Source organism: Heterodontus francisci, chromosome 1 (genome assembly GCF_036365525.1).
Source record: "Heterodontus francisci isolate sHetFra1 chromosome 1, sHetFra1.hap1, whole genome shotgun sequence".
Classification (NCBI taxonomy): Eukaryota; Metazoa; Chordata; class Chondrichthyes; order Heterodontiformes; family Heterodontidae; genus Heterodontus; species Heterodontus francisci.
Window position 1 is genome coordinate 45,514,288 of NC_090371.1, and position 12,205 is coordinate 45,526,492.

Genomic DNA, 12,205 nt, shown 5'->3' on the forward strand with positions numbered 1-12,205 from the left:
GACATCTCTGTTGTGTTCCTAGCATAGAGGTGAATGTTTGGCTGAAATGTCAGCAGCTTTTCTGGTTCTTGTTCAGTCAGTTTCGCTGAGCACTTGCATCCTATTGGAGAGAATGGCCCTTAGCATGGATTTGTACCATCCTCTTTTAATCCCATTGGTCTGCCTGGATTTGGGTTGTGCTGGGTCCGTTAGAAAGAGAGCTGAACCGATCACTGCTAATACATTTGTCGTTCTGAATTGGCTTATTTATCTTGTGCTTTACATTATGTTCTGTCTTGGTGGATTGCCATGCCTTATCTCTTGTTAAGAATATGATTATGTGGGCACATTTTGGTTGTTTTTGCATAGCAACGTTATTCTATGTAGGAAGTGAGATGTAACCTGAGGGCTGCTCTTTAGTCTTTTTGAACATTTAGAGGACTAAAACCCCATTATGGCAAGTATATGACAGTAAATAAACTTAGAAACAAAATGAGTAATTCTTTGCATCCAACATGTTGTGGTAAAGGGTGTTAAAAGTTGGAAGTCGTGCTCCATATTGATCCAGTAATGACCATAAAAAATAAACTTATTGCAGACTTTAGTAAGACAAAACACACTAGGAAAAGAATAAATATGTATCTACAGAATAGTGGGGAAAAGGCTTGTTTTTTTCACCTGATCTGTAACTGTTGATGGAAAACATTATTTGTTGCAGGCAATTTTTGTGGTTTGATCACTTCTGATGCTGGAGATAGGAATGTAAGTATTCTAACCAGGCAACTTTCTGCTTCATAGTTGGAATTCTGACAGGGGATGCAGTCATTGTGGAAGCACTCCCATCCAAACCAGCAATGGCAGAAGATGTTGTATTTTGTGGTAAATTCCCACTGGTGCTTAGATATCTTAAGTCTCATCTTAATTCTGTTGTAACTATTTTTGAGGCAGAGTCTTGATCCTGTTTTTTAAAACTCCATACGACATCCACATCTTTAAAATCACAGCTGATATTCATTTGCCTGCCCCATTGGACAGGGCAGTGTAGCCCATTAAACTTGTATGTTTATGCAGTGACTGTGGAAGTTGTCATTTGCTGTAGAGATTCAGTTTTCCTGAAACTAAACTTAAACCACCAAGCTATGGCTGCAGCATGTTTCTTGTAGTTAACCTATATGGTGCAAATCTGATAAACTTTAGAAAGTCCCTTTTTTCATTTTTGACTTGCTTTCTACACTCAGTGCTGAAAACAAGATTCCATGTTATATGCAAGAGTAGTTAATCTTTGTCAGATTGTACAGCATCTATAAATTCTATTTTGTAATGTACATTTTAACAAAATAGATGATTCTCAGTATTGATGAAAATGACTACTAACATTGATTAGTGGAAAAATTCAACAGGGTTAAAACTTTGGTTGTTTTTCCCCTACAGTTGCTTCAAATTAATTTTTTTAAAAGGCAGCATTCCTTTTGGTAATTCACAAGAGGCTAAAATGATTAAATCTGTATGTTCCTAGCACAACCTGATGTATTTTTATTAATGCCGTACATAAAACGTAATAGTATTTTGAAGACTGAAAGGAGTGCTGATGTAATTGATGCTTTTCTGTTTTGGGAGCAAGAAGCCTTCCTCAAATGGAAAAAATGGTTTTACTTTTCATTGATAGTTATTTCCAAAATCAGTTGATCAGTACAAATTTTGCTTAACCGGTATTGCATCTAGTATATGTAATATTTTTACTGTCAGTAAGATTGGGTCATATCAACTAAATGTTCACTGAAGAAAAATGAATGTAGATTTCTTTACAAATGGCTATAATACAAGTCTGTTACGTAGAATTGCTTTTTGATAAGGCTGACTGAAAGGGATCCTGTCTCTTTAAAAGGTAAAATGGGTGTGTTGTAATCGCTCTTATCAAATGGCCTCAATGTCTTTCAAGCTGCCAACAATCGTGCAGAGGGGACTGCAGGCACTGCCGCCCAAATGACCGGACTACTAGACAGTGGGATCTCATGGGAGCGGAACTGTATCGGCAATGTGCTGGAGGAAGCAATGAACTGTTTTGCTGAGATGCAGCGGCAGACAGAGGAGAGATTCCGGATGTGGATGGAAAAACTGACTCGTTTGGACACTGATGAGGACACAAAACAGCAACCGAATCGACAGGAGCTCAAAATGCCAACAAGGGGCATGCCAATGCCCGCTCCTAATCAACCCAGCCCATTTATGCATCTGCCCAGCAACCATTCAAATCCACAATCATATAACCCTTATTTGAACAACCATCCAAATGCAGACGGTACGCCAGCATATCAAATGGCTTTCAACAACAATCCGTCAACCGGTTTGCAGGAGAATGGCAACTCCTCTGGTCAGGATCTCAATCACTCAAATCATTAAACAGTCAGAAATTGAAATCTTATAATTAAACTCCCAGACAAACTAGAGTTTTTTTGAGGAAAGATCTTTTAACCACTTAGATTTCTAAATGTCATACATGGGCAGCCATGCAGTTTTTGTAAATAATACAGGAACTTCAGTGGCCAGGTTGTTAATCTTAGAATGACTGCTTGAAATACAGAATTATAAAGCCAGAAGTCACCGTGATAACTATAACAACCTACCTCTGATTTTACCTTTGTTCACATTGCAAGGCATAAAAATTTTGCTAAATGTAATTGTTCAATTAACTGATCAAAATTAATTTTTAATTGTCCAAGTTACAGCAACAGTTAAATGAATTACTTTTACAGTTTCAAGTTACTTAATATGTTAAAACACGCAATTACATTTCAGTTTGGTGCATCCGCACAAAGTTCTGATTTTGCACATCTGAGACCATCCTAATTTGTATGCAGTGACCAATGAAAGCCCAGAAATCACTCATACCTTGTCTAAATAATGAGAGATGCAGGAATGCTTGCCAAAAGATGCAGTTACTCATGCCTCATCTTTGCAAGTTTGACAAAATGACTCCCTTTCCTGTCTATCTCCTCTTCACCCAGTACATCTCTTACCCTCTCCTCTTTCCCCTTTAAACTTGCACCTTTTTTCTGGCTCTCTCCCTCTCCTGTCCCTGCACTCCAAAAACACCTCACTAGAGTTCTTTTTTTTGAAAATTGATGCTATAGAGCCTTCTTTATGTCTGCTGCTACTAGGGTAAGAACTAAAAGTATTGATACAAGTTTGAAGCATATTTATAATGAGATCCCCAGTTTACTGTTCTAACATCAGTACAGATAATGGCTAGGTGAAGCCTCTGAAGCCCCCATCACTTGGCACCAGTGCTGCTGTGTGCTTGTTTGTTTTTCATCCAGACTGCATTTTGCATAAAGCCATTGCATATTACCATAATTCCTCTTTTGGGGTGGGGCAGTGGAGAAAGACTATCCATTCTGACTATGGTCTCACATTGGGAATAGAAAATTGCTCAGTTCAGGATCTGGGACTAACTGTTTTGGGTTGCACCACCAGAAATGATTGATTTCAAGTTCACTAAACCAATGGTAAAGGTTGCACTATAGCACTACCATATTGTGTTTCGTCTAATGCCATGACACTAATTTGTTGTATAGTTGTAGAAACTGAACACTGTAAATGTTTGTTTCAGGTTTAGAATGCATTGAGCCAATGAACTGCACCAATATGTCCACCATATGTTTGTGCATCTTAATCAGTGTGACCTATTGGTGTTGAACTAGCACTTGGGCAATTATATCATTTTCCAACAGGTGTCCACTATGATCTGTTCCTCCCCCAACCTGTATTGGGTTTGGGACATCACAGATTATCTCCCCACAGCCAACTGATCTGAGCAAATCGAGCTTTGAACTGTCCCTCCAATCTGCAGATGCAGGCTGTATTTTTATCCGCCACTGCCCTGAACATTTTGGTTAAATGGTTTCTGAACATTGAGGTCTCATGTCTCATTTCCTGGACCTGGATATCTGTATACGGAGTGATTAAGCAACCAGGAAATTTATGAAATGTGTTCAACCCAGCTGAAGCAAAATACTGCGGATGCTGGAAATCTGAAATAAAAATAGAAAATGCTGGAAATACTCGGCAGGTCAGTCAGCATCTGTGGAGCTAAAGTTTCAGGTTGATGACCTTTTGTTAGAACATCAGAAATATATTTTAAGTTGGCCAAATATTTACATCTTCAATTTTAGGTCATCCGACAGCCTCACTATAAATGGGCCTCATCTAGTAGTTGATGTAACACTTGAATAAATAAGAATGGATGTCATTAAATAGGGGCAATTAAATAAATATAAAGCTTTTGATTACTGATACCCATTGCAGATTAAGATATGGATTTCCAACTTTTAGTTAGCTTATGGTATGAGGTTACAAGAAATCATAGGAAGATACAGATTATAAATTTGAAATTTTATGCATAATGTACTTTTTAGATAATCTGAAGATTAATGATTGCTTGACAAAAATATACATGTTATGATATAGAATATCCAGGAGTGCTTACTTTGCTTAGGGATCAAATTTCATATAAAAATGCTCCTGAATATCTGAATGAGTTAATTGCCTAGGATGGGACTGACTAGAAATATCTTAACTTTTGATTCCTGGTCTGTGCTGAGATAACTTCTACTAATGTAACAATTGGAAACTTTGGGAGGGTTTTCTAGATGGATGGGCTAAGTGACGAAATGGCCTTTATCATCTGTGTTTATCTTGTGATCTCAACCCGGACAGTAATGGGTTTTGCAATTGACAACACAACACCCGGAGGCTATAGAGGGGAAATTGATCAGCTAGGGCAGTTGCTCATGGTTGCTGTCCATTGAGTTTTTTGGAATGCGCATGTGAATGCCTGGTGAGGGCACATTAGGCTCAGCTATGATGTTTTCCCAAGGTTGCCAAGTTCACCTTTAAGTATCACATATAAAGAATGCCCAACTGGGTGAAGTCCAAGAGGGCTGCCTGTGAATACCTATCCCAGCATAAATTCATACTTTCAGGAGCAGAGAGAATCAATTCAGAAAGAAAAACATTTATTCAAACATTGTAAGGGTGAGGAATAGAAACTTTCAGAAGGTGTATTTATCTTTCTGGATATCTAAATTAAAATAATTTAGCCTACCACTCTCCCAGTGAAATGACCATATAAATATAGTAGATTCACAATATTAAACTATCCTAATGCTAGTGTCATGGGCATAACGAAATACATGTATGAGTGTTTTACCCTTTTGTATGTCAGTAAGCCTTTGGTTAATGTGTGCCATTCTGTTAAACAGTTGCAATTTAGATAACTGAAGATTAGGCTTAGTTACATTTAGAATCTCAATGAAAGCATGGAGCTTCCAAAAATGTGAGTTTAAAAAAAAAAGTAACACAAGGCATGTTCTTTAATCTTCAAATACACACTGCAGTAACTTGAAGTTCAGTATTTCTGTGGTTAATAAAAAAAAAAATGACCACGCGTCCAGCTGCTTTCATTTATCCATTGCATGTGCTGATAAATCAAAGTTCAAACTGTACAAAAAACCCCTCCCTTTTGGCAATTCTTAGATTTCTTGTAAAAGGAATACAGCTGACACAGGCCATACATAACAATATTTAATGTTCAGTAATACAGAAATATCAGTGTAGATGGATTTCTGGGATGTAATATGGCCCTGAATCAAAGTACACTGTATTAGCTGTTTGCACCAGTCTTGGGAGAAGAGGAGATGAAGGGAAGGAGTCTGTCTGATATAATGCTGAATGAATATTGCAAGCCTTTCCATTAGATGTAGGAAATGTTCCATGAGTGAATTCAGATGGGCTATTTAAATAAGGTTCCTCGTGGAAGGATTTGTAAATCCAAAAATTCAGGAGGGATGGGCGTCTTCTGAAAACCTAGTTGTGCTCCTCCTAGTTTTCTGAATTTAGTTTTATGCTGTTAGTCTGTGTTATAAGTTACCCTGCCTTTGTTCCATTGTATTGGATATCTGCTATTTCTAAAGTTCGCAGGGACAACTTCGTGGCATGGAGCTTTTTTAAATGGTCTTTTGGTCTTTGCTGTCAAATCACTGAGAGTTTGCTGGTGATGCTTTGAACTGCTGTTTAACCAAAATGCTTTGTATGCCAATCCCTGTGTGGTTCCAAACATTTATGTGACTGCTACCAGTGGTAAGCTGTGTTTTGATTGTCTTTTACACCACCAGAAATTAATCTGTATTTTTGTCGTCATACAGTATTTAGGAAAGTTAAACTTAACAGGGTATTGTGGTAAACAGTTGAAATGAAACCTCTCCAACAAACAGCCGCCTTTCCCCAAATAAAATGTGGTAATCTACATGACATGAAGTTTTTCAGCCATATTTTTGCTGATTTATTCATTTTTATGGAATCAGAAAATGACTTTCATCTAAACAGCCATGTAAAATTATTTCATGGGCAGGCATTTTGTCTGATGTTCATCCTCTGGAATGGATTGAATGTGTACATTATAGGGGGAGGAACATGTCACCCATTTTTATTTATGTGGAGTGTACTAAACTTTAAACCATTCAATTACAGAGATGGAGGGATGACAAGTACTCCTTAACCATTGTTCTCTATGATCTCAGATTTGACTGTTAACAGTGACCTGGAACCCTTGTTTGTCTGCCTGATTTGCAGTTTAACCCTTAACTAAATTTGATTCTGTAGCTTTTTCATTGTCGGGGCTCTTACTATTGATAGGCAACTGGAGCTCTTTATTGTTTTCTTATGTCCCCAGAGTGGTGATGCCTTGGTAGTGGCTAGATGGCTACTTAACTTGCCAAAAGCAGTGCCATGTTGATTCCAATCATTCTTTGTAGTTTGGACATATGCTATGGTTTTCTTTTGCTCCTTGATGCCAGCTATCCAAGCAGACAGATTAATGCAAAGAGTCAGATAGCTATTAGTGTTTTCTGTGGTGGTGGTGGGTGAGGGAGAGGGGAAGAAAAAGGCAAATTTATAATTTTTTGTAGTGCATGGTTTATTTTTAAAAATTGTAATATTATGAGTTTTCATAGTTGGTTGGTTGTTTACAGCTCTGACCCATTAGTTTGAGCCCTGATGCTAAACTTAAGACCCAGAATTAATTAGCTGCTGTTTCAAGTAAGGGATGTCTCACCCCAGAATGGGAAGAGAAGGTGCTGGCATTTCTCCTGCTCACCGAAGTAAAATTGGAAAGTCATAGAACAGCGCCTGCTTATTTGTTCTGTATGATCATGGTGCAGTATACTGTAACATGCTATCTGAAAAGTGCCACCCCATGTGAATGTTTCTAATATCAGAAAAATCCAATGCCCATCAATCTATGTAGATTGAGATGCATTCTCTTACCTCCCACCCTCATTCTCCAAGAATTGTTTTAAATTTCATACTTCCTCTTGATTTTGTGGATTTGCCAGTATGTTAGCATTAAAGCAGTCTCTGAAATCTGTGGCTCCTCATCACGATGAATGTAAAGTAACTCCAAAGATGATATACTTGAGAAAATTGTGAAAAACCGCTCAAGTTGATCAATGGAAATGGGGTTTCATCTTTTTACTCTGTTATTGAAGCTGCTATCTGCACTGGAACAGTGAGTAATTAGTATTTATACAGGATCTATAGATACTAGTTGTGGACAGTGTTTACGGTGCAATTTGCTTTAAAAACAAACTCTGTATTAGAGGTGGACACAAATACCAGAACCTGTGATTTGTACTTTGAGATGGATTTAAGCTCATGCCTTTTTTGTTTGCATTTTGACAGTTTTCACATCAAATTTTCAAATCCTTCAATTCTGTTTGTAATAAAGAATTTGGGTGTTTTTTTGCTTGTCGTTTCATATACTTGTATTTTAACATGGCTATGACTATGAACTGATGGCAGCCTCGGGCTCTAACCATTATCGGATGGCCATACTTAAGCTGAGTTTTGGCACCTCATCAGACATAACATAAGAAATAGGAGCAGGATTTGAGTAAGATCGTGGCTGAACTTCTACATCAAAACCTGAGCTAATTTGTATGTTGGGATACTTTTGGGGAGGAAGGTTGTTTTCGAACTAGAAATGAGGTTGAGAGTATCAATATCTTAGCTAATCAGTATTTTACCACATCTTGCTCCTGAATACATGGGCAAAGTATGTACAAGATTGCCAACCTGATTTTTATAGGTTTGATTCACAGTGAGACATGACAATACACCAACTAGTTGTTTCGCCTCAAAGTTAATTGTCATTGTTACAGGCTTCAGCTTTTTAAAAAGTTTTTTTAAAAAATCACAAATTGAGGGCACTATTTGTAACACCGCTGACACTTTGATCCACAGAAAGTGTCCTCATTATCTTGTCCAATATGCCGAGTCTTGTGCAAGACATTGTGTTAGGCTATTCAACCTGTTCTTGGCCTCGAGGGGTTTCTGGATAAACAGCAGCAGGACCTTGCCCAATTTCCACTACCAAAGAGTATGAAGGCCAGTTTTACCACAGCACAACTATTCTCTTTGGCCCAGCTACTTACTGGTTAAGCTGACTGAATCATCTTTGAGGTATGGAGAGGGGAGAATCTTGAAACTAGCAGTATTGCCTCCTGTCCTTGTGAATTGTTAGCTATCGAATGGCATTATGCAACACAAGCTAGAGGAATGGGATATCTCTTTCAGAAACAAATACAACTAGAATATATATCTTTAAAGAAACATAGTTTTTGTGGAAAAGTGGTTTTGTGTGGTCATAGAATGTTAAGTATATGCTGTCTTTTTTTCCTTTAAATGAGCCACCTAGTCTGATCCAATCTGCCAGCTTTCTTCTCATACTGCTTGATATTCTTCAAGCAGTATCCAATGCCTTCATAGTAAAATTTATAGACCCTTATCAACAGCTTTTGTGGCAGGGGATTCCCCATTCTAATCACTCTGCTGTAATTTTTTTGTTGGACCTTTTAACATTTTTAATTTAAATTAGTGCCTTTTTTTTTTATTACCATCCTTCCAGCCAGTGGAAAACAATTCATCGCTATCATGTCCATGCACTCTAGCCTTTCTGAGCTCTATTGAAAGAAGCCGTAACTTCTCAAATCTCTCTCCACAACTGTAATTTTCTCAATGGCAACATTCTAGTGACTCCACCCTGCTGTTCTTTGTCTTAAATGCACTTTCTATAATGGAGCCTCAAATTGTACAAAATGCTCCATTTATTCCTCATTTATTTTATATTCTATGCCTCTACAAAATCAAGGATTCAGTTTGTCTTGTGTACTTGAACCACCACTTTTAATCTATGCATCAGCACTTTACAGAAAATTCTATAGTGTGTTTTTTTTAAATGCATTGAAGTGCATCATTGCATAATTAGATATTTTGTCATCACAAAAAAAATTACATCAGGGTAATCGCCTACCCTAAACAAGAAAGTTTGAAGTGAGACACTGCCTCATCTAAGAAAGTTTCCATTTTTCTTCTCCCACCCCCCTCCAGTTCTAAATTGTACCAAAACAATTCACTAAATGATAGCAGTGTTCCCCAGATTGTAGGTTAGTGTTTTTTTAAACTCCCAGCTTAACTCTAAATACAAGCTGTACCCCTCTTTTAAAATAAGATTTTAGTTGATTTTAACTTAAAGGTGGCTGCCTTCTTAGCCTTAAGGTATGTTATATAGTGCTTAATCTCCGGTTGCAGCTCACTAAGGTTAAGGATGTCCCTTACTGAAATGAGAATTCAGTTCACTAGTTTAATTCAGATCTAGGGTGATTATTTTTGGAATGACTAGGATACTTGCTGGTCTGTAATATTTTAAATAGCGGAAAATTTGCAACATCAAATTTCAATCCACATCTTTTAATGAGTCTATAATGGCTTAGATTTACATTCTTGATTCGCTATCACTTGCATTTGTGGAAAGTGTAGTTTATAGCATAACACACAATAGTACAGAGTTTAGGATGTCACTGTCCTCCTTGTCAACGGTTTACAAAGTGCCAAATAGAGTAAACAAGTTACAGGTAATGTCGTGGATCCCAGTAACTGACATCCAGGATTGTTGTTTGTGTCCACCTTTACTTTCTAGGGAATTGCTGTTGCAACACCTTACCTATGTAACGTAACAATATTGTTTGCCATGTACTTTATTGCCAAAATCCCTGTAAAATCCAGGAGTGTAAAATACTGCAACTTCAATGAAAATAAATTGTTCAAAGAGTAAACCTCTGTTGGCTTCCTCACCTTCTGTTTGTACCTTCCAGGATGCAGTGCTGTAGTCTGCCTTGTGCAATAGCATTTGGTGTATTCCAAACTAGGAAATAAGATGCACTTGAAGACTTGAGCATCCATGTACCTCACTTGTCACTTTAAGCTTTGTTGGCTTTAACCATGAGTATTGCAGTGGAAATTGCTCGCAAGATTAGTAACTTCTATTAATTTTTTTTTTGGGAGAGGGTAAAGTTTAAATTTAGTAAAATAGCTAATTTCTGTATAATTAGTGCCATCAAAGAAAACTAGCAGAATCTGTAGGAAATGCGAAAATTTCTTGGCAAAAGCCTAGGTAATGTTAATGCTAATGGTGAAGAATAGGGCCTGGACTAACAGCAAGATCCTGCATATAGTGTTTTAAGAGCATGAGGTTTCAAAAATTGGCAGGTAAATGAATCCTCCAATCTCCAACAAATGAAGGCTTTTAGATTTGAAGGCTGAAGATACACCAGTGGTTAGTGAAGTATATTATGGAACTGCAATTCTATTACCTTCATTGTGCATTTTCAGCTACCCCGTGGCTGATCACAACCAAATCTTAAATAGCAGTGGCTACAGATGGAGGCAGTAATCCATATTTATTTTATTTAGAGATACAGCACTGAAACAGGCCCTTCGGCCCACCGAGTCTGTGCCGAACATCAACCACCCATTTATACTAATCCTACACTAATCCCATATTCCTACCACATCCCCACCTGTCCCTCTATTCCCCTACCTATACTAGGGGCAATTTATAATGGCCAATTTACCTATCAACCTGCAAGTCTTTTGGTGGTGGGAGGAAACTGGAGTACCCGGTGAAAACCCACGCAGACACAGGGAGAACTTGCAAACTCCACACAGGCAGTACCCAGAATTGAACCCGGGTCGCTGGAGCTGTGAGGCTGCGGTGCTAACCACTGTGCCGCCCGTGCAATATACTTGCTTGCCCTGGGTAGTTAAGCCAATAAGGATTTGGATATCATTGCTCAATGTTTACTGATTAACCCACATCTTTTTATTTGATCTATTTTAAGTTTATTGCCATTATCCTGGGCGAGCATTCTGCTCACAAGCCTTTAGCCTTTGGCTACTAGGAACTGCATGTGTACTTTACCCCCACTCTCCACCATTTTGTAATCCCCTCTCCATCCCCTCTCCATCCAATCAACAGCCAGTGGCAACTGAAGATTTTCTGTGGGGATGCAGTGACCCGAACTTGTTAAACCTCGGCTGTGTTGCTGATGCCCTCATTTTTAATTCTGTTCGCTCTTTCCGTTGAGGGAAGTGACCTTGATGAACCATCAAAGAAGGTGGCTATTCCTTCTAGCTTGAGTCTTATAACCAGTGTTTGCTGTAGAGTTGAGATACATTTCCTCTACTCCCTTCATTGCCATCTTAATGCTTTTGGTCAGTGATGTTTAGGATTTATCCCTTTTTTTCGCTCCCTGAAATTTTTCAGTTATTGTTTTATATGGAAGTGGACTACTCTGATTAACCAGATTTAATTTATGCAACTCTGAAGCCTGATCTTTGTACAGGCAGGATTTATGATTGAGTTCAGCCATATAGAGAGCTATTTTTGCAGTGGAGAAATTCGAAGAACTGTTATAGGAATAGGAGTAGGCCATTTGACCCTTCGAGCCTGCTCTGCCATTTGGTAAGATCATGGCTGATCTGATTGTGGTCTCATCTCCACTTTCCTGTCTGCCCCCCATAACCTTTGACTCCCTTGCCTATCAAAAATCTAACTCAACCTTGAATAAATTCAATGACCCAGCCTCCACTGCTTTCTGGGGAATAGAATTCCACAGCCTAACCACCCTCAGAGAAAAACATTTCTCCTCATCTCTTGTCTTAAAAGAGAGACCTCTTATTTTTAACTGTGTCCCCTAGTTCTAGTCATCACCTCCCACAAGTGCGATAAATCTATGCATCATGTATAAGAGGGGGGAGAAGTTGAGGCATCTTTCAGAAGATGCAGCATGTGAACCATTGAGGTTTTACAACTGTGAACCCTGGCTTTCTA

The 12,205-nt window shown here is 38.3% G+C and overlaps 1 protein-coding gene across 7 annotated transcripts in view; it reads left to right on the forward strand.

Annotated features, from left to right (window-relative positions):
- Window positions 1-12,205, forward strand: part of ark2n (arkadia (rnf111) N-terminal like PKA signaling regulator 2n) — a 120,244-nt gene that overhangs the window by 80,388 nt on the left and 27,651 nt on the right. Inside the window, exon 4 of one of the 7 annotated variants that reach the window (XM_068030067.1) lies at window positions 1,919-10,157. The exons of the other annotated variants lie outside the window; for them this stretch is intronic. Coding sequence (XP_067886168.1) covers window positions 1,919-2,379 — 461 coding nt within the window. The 3' untranslated portion in view covers window positions 2,380-10,157. Of the gene's footprint in view, window positions 1-1,918; window positions 10,158-12,205 lie in introns of those variants that run through there. 7 annotated transcript variants of the gene reach the window in all.